Raw genomic sequence first — 12,665 nt, forward strand, 5'->3', positions numbered from 1 at the left:
TACAAAATCGCCTAAAATTTCATCATTTATTGTAGAGCATTTTAATTTGTATAAGATGAATGTTTTGGTATTTAGATATTTTAAAATGTAGACAGCCTTTTTCATTATTCTTAAATATTTTGGTGACAATTACTTAGTGTCTTTGCATTTTTTTTGGTTTCGATTTTTTTTATTTTTTATTTTTGATATTGGTTTGGATTATTATATTGTGTCTTGTAGTTATTTTTCCAATTAGAATAGAAAAAATATCTAAATACCAAAACATTCATCTTATACAAATTAAAATGCTCTACAATAAATGATGAAATTTTAGGCAATTTTGTAGTGCCTGATGTATAAAAGAGTTATTTAGTATAGTTTTTAATGAGGCTATTATAAAAATATTTCAAGATATAAATCTTCTCGAGTAGGATTCAATAATATATTTTCACTAGAAGAATTTTTTTCCCCGTCTTTTATGCTTAGTTTAAATTTATACAATTTTTAGTACTATAATAAGTGCTTTCCTGACTTAGCTAAATATTATGTAGCTTGACTTCATTTTTTTCGCACCAAATGATCGATTTTTTTTTTTTACCTCTTCGAAGTTTGAACACCCTTCGCTAAAATGCTGGCTCCGCCACTGTCTGGAATAATTGATAAGAAAATTTCTAGAGTGGGTTGGATCGTCGTCCACCCACTCTTCTAATATAGTTAATTAAAAAAAAATTAAAAATGGTGGGGCCCACTCTTCTACAATAGTAGAAAATAAAAAAATTAAGGTAGGGTCCACGTGAACAATTAGGAGACCATTACAAAAAAATAAAATAAAAAAAAAGACATTTAAATAATGATAATAATTTCTGAAAAAGGTAAAGGTACGCTTACCAAATAATTGTAAGCGTAGACAGCCTTTTCATTATTCTTAAATATTTTGGTGACAATTACTTAGTGTCTTTGCATTTTTTTTGGTTTGAATTTTTTATTTATTTATTTTTTATATTGCTTTGGATTATTATATTGTGTCTTGTAGTTATTTTTCCAATTAGAATAGAAAAAATATCTAAATACCAAAAGATTCATCTTGTACAAATTAAAATGCTCTACAATAAATGATGAAATTTTAGGCGATTTTGTAGTGCCTGATATATAAAAAAGATATTTAGTATAGTTTTTAATGAGGCTATTATAAAAATATTTCAAGATATAAATCTTCTCAAGTAGGATTCAATAATATATTTGGATTATGCTTTCACTAGAAGAATTTTTTTTCCCCGTATTTTATGTTTAGTTTAAATTTATACAATTTTTAGTACTATAATAAGTGTTTTCATGACTTAGCTAAATATTATGTAACTTGACTTCATTTTTTTCGCACCAACTGATCGATTTTTTTTTTTTTTTACCTCTTCGAAGTTTGAACACCCTTCGCTAAAATCTTTGGCTCCGCCATTATCTGGAATAATTGATAAGAAAATTTATAGAGTGGGTTGGATAGTCGTCCACCACTCTTCTAATATAGTTAATTAAAATTAAAAAAAAATAAAAATTAAGGTGGGGTTCACGTGAACAATTAGGAGACAATTGCAAAAAAAAAAATAGACATTTAAGTAATGATAATAAGTTCAGAAAATGGTAAAGGTATGCTTAGAGAAAATTTAAAGAAGAGAAATTCATGAAAAAAAAATAACGATTTAAATTGAACACAAAAACCACTAAAGAAGTTATAAAACCAAAAGATTTAAAACTTATACCCAAACATCTCACACAAATAATGAGAAATAATATCAAGAAGACGAAATATAAACAGTCAAGAAATGTATACACATATTTTCTTAAAATGATGAAGTTAGTCTATACTTAAAAATTTAAGACTACAACAGATGTTAACACATGAAAGTGCTTTTCAGTGTTGTTGAGTAGAAAGAAATGATGGCATAAAACTCGATAGGAGAAGGTGTATTTCAAATCAATTGGAAAACCAAACCAGAAAAGTCATATATGGGAGAAGCGGACTAAGTAAAATAATTTATTGATATTTCAATTAATTGAATTATAATACTTTCTATAATAAAAATTCCATAATTATATTACTAAAAAGTACTCTCTGTCCTAATTTATGTGACATGGTTTGACTAGGCACGAAGTTTAAAAAAGAAAGGAAAGATCTTTGAAACTTATAGTCTAAAACAAATCATAGATATTTGTGTGATTTAAATCATTTCATTAAAGGTAAAAGGAGAAATTTCAAGTTAAATGATTTCTAAACATAAACATATATCATTCTTTTTAAGACAGACTAAAAAAAAAGTGTAGTACTATTTTTTGTGTTGGGCCCTTGCTAGCACGGGCTTTCATCATCTAGTGTCACATATATAATAGGGTTTCAGCTCGACCACCAAAATACCAGTAGTTGAAAGGTTAAGCTTTTACTGCAAAAGTAGTGGGCCATATGATGCTTGTTATAGCCACCATTCAGACTTCAGAGTTAGATGTATACAGAGGTCCTCAATCATTGTAGATGAAAATGTCATGATAATGACAAGGTAGTAACTTCAGTTACCGCAAAGCAATGACAGAAAGATCTATTAATGGTCAAAAAAAGTTAATGGAGAACAAAAAGGGAAAATGGAATATGATTGTTTCCAAAATATTGATATGATGATGCAATGAAACAAAACCATCCAGATGCGTACCATATGAATGTGTCATTACAACCATGGCATGTTCAGAAGAAATTATACTTCACAAGTCATTGATATAGAATTTCAATTTCCCTGAAGGTGTTTTAAGGAGCACCAAACAGTTCAGTATCTTCAGAACCATCTTTCCAAACGTTATAAGAAGCTGTTGGAAATTGATCGAATTGGCCAATTCTTGCTGCAATTTTATGTTAACATCTCCAACCTTCAGGTCTCTGAGCTTTGACATTTTGATTGATAGATTGCAAACATTTGAGTCGACGCCCTTGGGTGAAGTTCAAGCAAGTTGTAACTTACTAGTTCCTCCAACTTGAATTCAGCTTGATCCTACTGGGATCATCTTGATGGCAGCAGCAATCGGCATTCCCAGGAATCCAATTGCAACACTTATAAACCACTGGTGCCATGTAAGAGGACAAGTGCTTGCAAAGGTGCCAAGGAATTCAACAATAATGATTTGGAAAAGAGCTGTACAGCTGAGAACGGCAACAAAAACATAGTTGTCCAATATACCATTGAAGACATTTATCTTTTCCATATCTCTTGAGCTAATCTCATTGAAAACCTGTAAGATAACGCAAAGATTAAACTTATGTATTACTAGTGGATTTAGTGAAGTCCTAATAAATAGCAGAAGTTCTACCAGACGTTTTTAGCCTCCTTGGGTGATTTAAATGTGGCTGTTGAGATGACATGCTTTGTTTCCACTGTGGAAACAAAATGACAATACCGAGAAAGCTTTCATGTAAACTTGCAGTAATCTATCTGTGTTTTTATTCTGTTGTGTGTTTTGAACTCTTTATATCTCAATTAACAGCAACAAGATGAGAATCTACTCAAGAATCATAAATTTTTTCTATAATGCATTGGGAAGTCATGAAAGGTCATATGTTGAAATGGAATTGGTAAAATTACCTGACAGAACACAAAAGAGTTGAAAATGACTGTGTTCAGAATCAACTCAGCATCTGAGCCATCAAGATGAAAGAGAGCTTTGCCAGCAGTTTGAAGATACCATATGACTACAAATTGGTAAAAAGATTGTCCCAAAATATTCCTCCACATGACATTGCTAATGAAGTTCCCCTTCCTTCCTACAGGCGTACGCTTCATCAAGTCACCATTAGGAGGTTCAGTAGCTAGCGCAAGAGCTCCCAGTGTGTCCATGATCATGTTGACCCATAGAAGCTGAACAGCAGTAAGCGGAGCACTCCCTAAAAATGCATAGAAGATACAACTCAAAATTACCTTTCAGGGAAAATGTTATAAAAGTAGCAAAAAATTATTCTTGGGTCAAGATACGCTACCTGTCAAACACGCTGAAGAAAAGTTGACAATCAAGGCAACCACATTTACGGTCAGCTGAAACTGAACGAACTTTTGAATATTCACATAAACTGAGCGTCCCCATTTGGCCACAGTCACAATTGTTGAGAAATTATCATCTAAAATTATAACGTCAGCACTCTCTTTAGCTACCTGGAACAGAAAGCAAGACAGCATGATGACTCCAGGTCCAGGAATATAAATAAACATCAAGTAACCACATAGAATCTCGAGTATGTCCTACTACACAAAGCAAGATAATATGACAAATCACTTTCATTTCAGAGCCCAAATTATAGAGGGAATATACTAGCCATGTGCACTACAAAACTTGGAGATAAAAATGGGAGGTTCAAACAAGTTGCTGAATGAAATTTTTTGCACCTTCTCTACTTCATCAATTTTTATCTTTTTGCAGCTTCTCTAAGTGCTGACAGATAGTAGCTCTCTTTAGTTTTATTAAGCTGGAAATAGTAGAAGGAAACAGTAGGATTCTAAAATATGGAATTCATGGTTTAACAGTACAACTGCCAAATCTAATTACAAAGTTTAAATAGTTAAAAGGAAGATGAACTAATACACATCAGGAGAGTAGTCATTCAGGAAAAACCCAGTAACAGCACTTGCGAGGTTATACAAATTCAACACCAATAATTAACAAAGTTATAATCATATCTATTCTCATTCCACCACTGTATAACTGAATTTATATGATTTACGATCTTTTGGCCATTCTACAAAAGATCAAATGAAACGCCTAAATTGTATAGAGAAAAGCTTTAATGAGAGATTGCTTATGGCATTACAGAAAAAAGATTTTAAAAGCGAGAAGAAGTCCATTAGCCCACAGAAAATAAAAGAAAGTGGAGTCATGCCGAAACTTTCTTATTTTGTGGTAGAGTAAATTCTTGTGAAGGATCATTAGGTTGTTGAAGAAAAGGGTCACGATTTCCGTAGTAATAAAGAGAGAAGAAATCCATAAGTATGAGGCAGAAAAAAACGAACTTCTTATTCTGTGTACAGTAAATTCTTTGTGAAGGAACATTAGGTTGGTGAACGAAAAAGGGTCACGATTCCTTCACTGTGCAGGACCAAATTAGGCATTTGTCTTGCCCAAAATACACAAGTAATCTTTTTAATAAGAGAGTAAAAGCAAATCACATAAACAAACTTCCTTCGAAAAATTTACAGTTTCATAATTTGGGACAACAGGCCAGGGATAGCAATGTAAGCACAAATTGTTTATTTACTTTCCCATTTTCATTATCTACTTTGACCTAGCGGCTAGCACAGGTTTAAGTGCAATTATTTTAGATGCAAGTAAATACTTTCTGTCAAACATTCTAATGTTGCCCTCAACATGGTTAATTAATGAGTCAATTTACTAGTAGTTTTTTCTAGAGTGAAGATACTACGCCGAACTTTTGTTCAAAACAGCTTAAGTTTTTTATGGGAAAACCTCCACATAAAATCAATCAAGGGAAAGTGCTATTTTAAATGGAGTGGAAAATAACAAATTATGCTAGCACTTTGACAGCAAATCAGAAAGAACTCACCCTCATTAATAGACAACTATCCTTTCAAAGAAAATGAATGGTTAAGTATCTGATATTACTAATTGCTACAGTTCCGTAGCTAAGAAATATTGCTTTCAGAATCTCCCTTCTAATGTTTTAATCAATTAACATATACTGGATACCAGTGCTTTCCACATTAGATTATGTGCAGCTGAAATAGCGCGCAGTGCTCTCAACTCTCAAGATTGCAATTGCTTGAAAAATCAACAAGTCCCCAGTCAAACCACACTTGAAAAGATAATTCATACTACAACAGTAATAAAGTATCACCTCAGTTCCAGCAATACCCATAGCAAGACCTATATCTGCTTCATGAAGGGCAGGAGCATCATTAGTACCGTCTCCAGTCACTGCAACAACTTCTTGGAAGGTAGTACGTAAAAGTTTCACTAGCGTATGTTTATCCATTGGAGAAGAACGTGCCATCACCTAAGAAGTAGATGAAAAAGATATTAATCTCTCTCTGTCACCAATCAGCAGCAGCAAGCAAGCAAATGAGATAAGATAATCCAATAGGACAGCTAGGACAATCCACACAAACGTGCTCAGATTAAGATGATAAGCTTGCTGTGCATGAATAATGACAACAAGAACTAAACCTCTGTCCCGAACAAGTGGGGATCATCTATACAAATCCTCACCAGCTATGTTTCTCCATCCAACCTCACATCTCAGGCCAATACTATATCAAATAATAATAGTGACAAAAATAAAAAATAAAAGTAAAAAGCACTAGAAGTTTGCTGTGCATGAACATAAAACAAAACTTCTTTATTTGATAGATGAAAAGTGAAAATGCAATCCAAGAACAACAACACGAAAATGCAATCCAGGAATGAATATATGCATACAGCTAAGTGAAATAATTATTTCTGAAGGCACCTGTAACTTTGGAATAATTTCCTGCAGCTCAGCCTCAGTCTTCATCCTAAATACTGGACCTTCGATTGCAATACCATCATCAGTCAGAATTCCACATTCTCTAGCAATTGCCTTAGCAGTATTTATGTTGTCACCAGTGACCATTCTCACAGTGATTCCAGCTGACCTACAAATTGCGACAGACTCCTTGACACCAGGACGAACGGGATCTTTAATGCCTATAATTCCTATGCAGGTATATCCCTCAAAGGGGATAGGATCTTGAGCAGGGTACTCATCACTGATGTCCTTGTAGGCAAGACACAAAGTTCGAAGAGCTTCATTAGCAAATAGGTCAATCGTATCTTTCAGATGGTTAATTGAAGCTTCATCTAGAGGAACAGTCTCGCCGCTAGAGTTTAGGAAGCTGTCACATGAAGCCAAAATTATTTCAGATGCTCCTTTACAGTGTGCACGGAGACCTTTTCCAGGAAGTTCTATAACTACACCCATTCTCTTCTTCGTTGAATTGAACGGCTCAACCTTTACAAGTTTAGATGATTGACGCACTTCCTGGAAATTCCCTCCAAGCAAAAGACCAAACTCCAAAAGAGCAGTTTCAGTCGGTGTTCCCAGGATTTCAATTTTTCCATCTTCATTCTTAACTATTTCTCCCCCAGTATTATTGAATATAGACTGGATTAGTATTCTCAATATAGAATTAGAAACTTCAGAGTAGAAACTAGAACCATCCTTAGAGCTTTCAGTTTCTATGATTTTACTGCCGATGCATGCTTTTACAACTGTCATATGATTAGTCGTTAGTGTCCCAGTCTTGTCACTACAGATGGTAGTTGCAGAACCCATAGTCTCACAAGCAGCCAAATGGCGTACAAGTGCCTTATCATTCATCATTTTCTTCATTGCAAATGCCAGACTCAATGTCACAGCCAAAGGAAGTCCCTCAGGAACAGCAACCACGACAATTGTAACTGCGATAGCAAAGTATTCCAGCATTCCTTGGGCATCATCCATAGACCAGCTCCAGTGGGACCCTTCCCCTAGTTTGCGGCTATATAAGCCTTGCACCAAGACAGCAAATGTGATGACAGCAAAAAACAGACCTATTTTACCAATAATAGTTGCCACTCCATTCAGTTTAACCTGCAATGGGGTCTCATCATCTCCTCCTTCACTAAGAGTAGCCATAAGTTTACCCCACTGGGTTCTCATCCCCACAGTAGTGATAAGCATTCTACACGAGCCATCACGAACTTTGGTTCCAGAGAGGAGAAAAGGATTTTCAGCAGTCACGTTAACGGGTTCACTCTCTCCTGTTAAACTTGATTCATCTATCAACAAAGAAAATCCAGAAAGGAAGAGTCCATCAGCTGGTACCTGATCCCCAATAGCAAGATGAACAATATCACCAGGAAGTAAATCATATATTGATAATTTTTGCCTGTAGCCATTTCTAGTGACCTGAACTGCAATCTTTTTCTTCTCTTTATCTAAATCCTTAAACTGTAAAGACTGTCTATAGTCACTTGTAGCAGTAACAAATACAACCAGCAGGATACTTGCAACAATACCAAGTCCATCATGTGCACCCTTTGGCCATCCTTCGGTCATTATGCCAACAACCAAAGATACAAAAGCACAAACAGCAAGTATCATGAGGGTTGTATCTTGAAGAGCTTCCCATACAAAAATCCAGAATCCCCTTGGTGGGTTCTCAATAAACTTATTGATTCCATAAATTTCTTTCCGTCGACTAAGCAAATCAGCAGAAGTACGAATACCATTGGTGGTACATGTTGTTAGCTTTTTTGCAATACCCTCAACCGCACCATGAACTTTCAGCTTCCTCAAATTGTGGCCCTCGACTATTGAACCCAGTTCATCACCACATATTTGAAACCCGGCATCTTTCACTTCCTTTGGGACAGTGTAACTTACTCCTGATGATATTCAGTTGAACTTTCATCAGTTAAAGAGGAAAATTTAGATACTGGAAGCTGGTTTCACTAAAATGCACAATTACGTACCTTGAATAAAGCTAAGTGCAGCTTGTGAAACCAGAACAGCGACTCTTAGTTTTTCCTACATTATGAAAATGCAGATTAAACCCATTTTCAGAAATAAGAACAAAGATACAAGCTCTCTGAAGTCAGAAAGAACCTGTGCAGTTTACTTCTTTCCTTACTTTAGATAGATTACAACAGAGCAATACTGCTTGAAATGCTAGTAATTTACAGACCATAAAATTGCAGGAAATCAAAGGATACCAATTGTTTTCCACCATGAGCGAGTTTAACAAATTATGTTTGAACTAAACTGCTATTTGGAAGAGTATGCACCTTAGAAATGCTCTAAAACAACAACAACAACCCAGTGAAATCCCACAATGTGGGAAAATGCTCTAAAACAATTGATGAATATTTCAAAGAATGACCCTCAAGATAACCAATATCAATGATTCTATATAAAAAATCTGATGCTAACTCGTTAAGGAGAATTTGGAAGAAAGGATGCCGACAAGAAACTAGAACCAACACATTCTTCGAGAGACATAGGAGAACTTCTATCCTAAACTAAGTTTTTATTTTCAGGATTTTGCTCTCCATTAAAGCTTTTCATTTTAGCTAAGAGTTAATAGTCAAAAACACACCTACACTATCACCTTTTCGCGAGTTTCATACCTCAACTATCCATTGTGCCATTTACCTACCTAAACTAATGTGGGGTTGGCCTCCACACGCGCCTGTTGTCAATCGATTTCAAATATTTACCCAACTCAGCATCATTTCTAATACAAATGGAACGATTTTAAGTGTGTTTTGACCATTAACTCTTTTAGCTAAATATATACTACTATCAACTATGAATCCTCTATATTCATTTTGCTCTATTTTTCTTTCTAAGGCAACTTTACTAAATAAAAAATTATATATGAAATGTTAACAGTCCTTTGCTGCTTCAATTGTTTGCAGCTATAGCTCGCTTGCTATGGAAACACCGAAACGAAGTATCAGTTTGAAAATAGCATTTCCACAGTAGATCCTAGAAGATACATGAGACACAGAGAAAATCTTCTCGCAAAACAAAATTGAATCTCCTTAAACAAAGCTAGATATCCGAGCTTCAGCCTTGAATAAATATTTATTTTATTTTTCAACTGTAATATAAACTTCCTTTTTCAGGACAAAATTGGAAAGGAAGACATGAAACAATAAAGTCAACTAAAGCAGACAAGATATATATTTTGCAGTAACAACAACCAATAATTGCACAAATATTTCTACCTGATTGGATCGCTGTATAGCGCGAGCTTCAACTCGCTTGGATAAGTTGGCTGTAAATCTAAACCTACGCTTGGGATTTTTGACGAGCCAACACAGTTTCCTCCATCTCTGAAGTGCTTCCTCAGATGAATTCTTCGGTTTCACTTCTCCATAATTCTCCTTAATGTACTCCTCCATAACTCTTTCTCAAATTACAACTGCTTTTTCAAAATCCAAAGCTCATTTTAATTATAGATCGAGAAATTAAATCGTAAGTACAGACAAGTGTTACGCTCTAATAATATAAAAAATACTTGGCATATATTCTGTTAGTAGCTAATACGACATTTTATATAACTTTAGAAAAAGCAGTTGATGATAGGGACTGTTTTTTGCTTGACTAATATTGACTAGAGAACGTACTGTTCAAGTCAAATCTGTGTGTCCTTTTTTTTTTAGCAGTTGATAATGTACTCCAGCAGATCTGTAATAGAAACCGGCGGTTTCCGAAAATGGTGGTGTAGTGTAAATGCGTAATGGAGGAGTGGAAGTGGACCAGTAAGGAGTAAAAGGGAGCCTGTACTTTAGAAAGTGGTAAAAATATACTCCGAACCAATTTTGGATCAAAAATATTCCTTCCGCCATTAGAGTTTTCAAATATATCTCGATTTCATTTTTAAATTCGCTTCATTATTTAATCCGATTCAACTAAATAATAACTCATACTATCCCCTTATTCCTCTCCAATTCTCTCAAAGAAATGAAATCGGGTTATTATTAGTTGGATCGGCTTAAATAATGGAACGGGGTTAAAAAATAAAATTGTGTTATTTTGGGAAGTTTCAGAATTTTCATTAAGAGAAGGATATATTTGAAATTTTAATGGCGGGAGGGATATTTTTTATCTAAAATTAGTTTGGAGAATATTTTTAGACCTATTCTAAAATATAGGGGTATTTTTGACCCTTTTTAAAATGCCGCTAGATTCTATGCGTGAAGGTCTATGGTTATTGTGATGGGGTTGCTATAGGAAATTATTACATGTGGTAACGCTGCACGGTTGATACATTGTTGGGAATTGGATATTTGTTTGGGTAAACCTATGGTTATTTTTTTATTAGATAAAGTACTCACTTGGTCAATTTTTACTTGTCCTTTATATTAAAAATAGTTATTCATTTTTATTTATTCAATTTGAAAAAATAAAAGATAATTTATCATTTCATATCTAGTTTACCCTTATTATTAAGTATTATAATTATTTGTAATTCATTTCCCACATATAGTAATTAGAGTGATATAATAAAATTATTATTTTATTTATTCCTTCTTTAGAGATGTATCTTGTTTCTTGTCCTCTGATTTGTACTACTATATGTTATTTCTTGTATTTCAATTGTCTTATTTATCTATGGCAGCTATTGCTCTTTTTTTCAGACTGCTTTATCATGACTTTTTCGCTTTCGTTATTCTCATCTTCATACTGCTTTAAATTATTTGTCCTTATCTGACCTTTTTTGCCATGTTTTCTCTTGAGCCGAGGGTCTTTCGGAAACAATCTCCCTACCTTGATAAGGTCTGCATACACTTTACCTTTTCCAGACCCGATATTGTTAGATTTTACTAGGTATATTGTTGTTGTTGTTCTTGAGAGGTGTATCAAATCAAATAGGAATAAGTAACATTTTATAAATTCTGTTATTAGCATTTGTGAACAATAGAGTTTGATTTAAAAAGTGCAATAAGTAAGGATGAGTCGATTTTTTTTTTTTTGTCAATTTTATAATAATAAATCTTAATGCTTATGAGCAAGTCATGATAGTTTGATAGCCAAAATAAACAAGTTTGCTCGTCTGCGCATAATGCTTATTCAAATACTAGCAATATCACATGAGCCGAACATATTTATTCTCATTAATTAACCAGTTTTTAAGGTTTGTATTTTGTAAATAATTTTTAAAAATTTGTCATTGTCATGACAAAGAAAGTTGTTTATCGATGTGAAAAAGAAAATTAGTAAGAAGGTGAGGGAAAATTAATATTTTGATCCTAAATTTTTTCTTTTAAATTCTTTAATATCTCATATGTATACCGACAAGTTAATATCCATCTCAATTAATTAACTGTTCAGATCCAAACATAAGAACCATTGTGTTGCATATATTGGATTTTTTAAAAGCAAAAGTAATAAAATATTTTTATTACATTAATTAAAAAATATTTTAATAAGGGCTAAATTAGTTACGCTATAATATTTTATATTAACAATTATAGATAAAAAGAATTGTCACAGAGAAATCAAAATTAGAAAGATATATGCTATATTGTAAATCACCAAATTAATTCTTAAATAACGTGAAAAGTCAAAAGTAATTGTCCAAGTTAACATATCAAGAGAAAGAAATTTTTCTTCTTCTTATTTTACCCTTTACATTAATTACTGATTTTCAAATCATTTTCTAAGGCTACTAAGACTATACTACGCTAATAAATATGGATATTATAATAAAATATATACTTCATTTATTAATTCTTAAAAAACGTGAAAAGTCAAAAGTGAATAAGTAAAAGTGGGCGGAGGAAATAAATATTTTAGAGAATTGTTCGTCCTCTCTTCACGTTTAAAGTATTGAGAAAGAAGGAAAATGGGGTAAAAGGCGCTCCCTTTATTAGAGAGAGATAGGAGTATGGTAGTAAAACATATCTTTTATTTATGATTTCTTAAGGGACATGTAAAACGGAAAGTGGGCAAGTAATATGGGACACAGGGAGTATATATTTTACCATAATATTCATATTTATTGGTGTATAATGTCAATAGCCTTGGAAAATGATTTGAAAATGAGTAATTAATGTGAAGGGTAAAATTAATAATAAGAAGAAAAATCAACGTGGACAGTAAAAGTGCACCAACGATGCATACATGTATACATGAG

At 33.3% G+C, this 12,665-nt stretch overlaps 1 protein-coding gene across 1 annotated transcript; it reads right to left on the reverse strand.

Annotated features, from left to right (window-relative positions):
• Window positions 1-2,538: 2,538 nt before the first annotated feature.
• Window positions 2,539-10,201, reverse strand: LOC132033469 (calcium-transporting ATPase 1-like). Its single transcript, XM_059423449.1, has 7 exons — window positions 9,751-10,201; window positions 8,494-8,548; window positions 6,467-8,406; window positions 5,855-6,013; window positions 3,989-4,160; window positions 3,597-3,895; window positions 2,539-3,246 (listed from the first exon to the last, which is right to left on the reverse strand). Exons 1-7 carry the CDS (start codon window positions 9,925-9,927, stop codon window positions 2,998-3,000), a joined length of 3,051 nt encoding a protein of 1,016 aa, XP_059279432.1. The 5' UTR covers window positions 9,928-10,201; the 3' UTR covers window positions 2,539-2,997.
• Window positions 10,202-12,665: the final 2,464 nt, after the last annotated feature.

Source organism: Lycium ferocissimum, chromosome 10 (assembly GCF_029784015.1).
Source record: "Lycium ferocissimum isolate CSIRO_LF1 chromosome 10, AGI_CSIRO_Lferr_CH_V1, whole genome shotgun sequence".
NCBI classification, from domain to species: domain Eukaryota; kingdom Viridiplantae; phylum Streptophyta; class Magnoliopsida; order Solanales; family Solanaceae; genus Lycium; species Lycium ferocissimum.

Bases quoted from the DNA above. Each gene is read 5' to 3' on its own strand.
- LOC132033469 (XM_059423449.1), bottom strand. From the start codon at position 9,927: ATGGAGGAGTACATTAAGGAGAATTATGGAGAAGTGAAACCGAAGAAT. The intron at 8,549-9,750 runs GTAGAAATATTT...TTCATAATGTAG, and splicing joins CTATACAGCGATCCAATCAG to GAAAAACTAAGAGTCGCTGT. The intron at 6,014-6,466 runs GTGCCTTCAGAA...TCTACTTCTTAG, and splicing joins AAATTATTCCAAAGTTACAG to GTGATGGCACGTTCTTCTCC.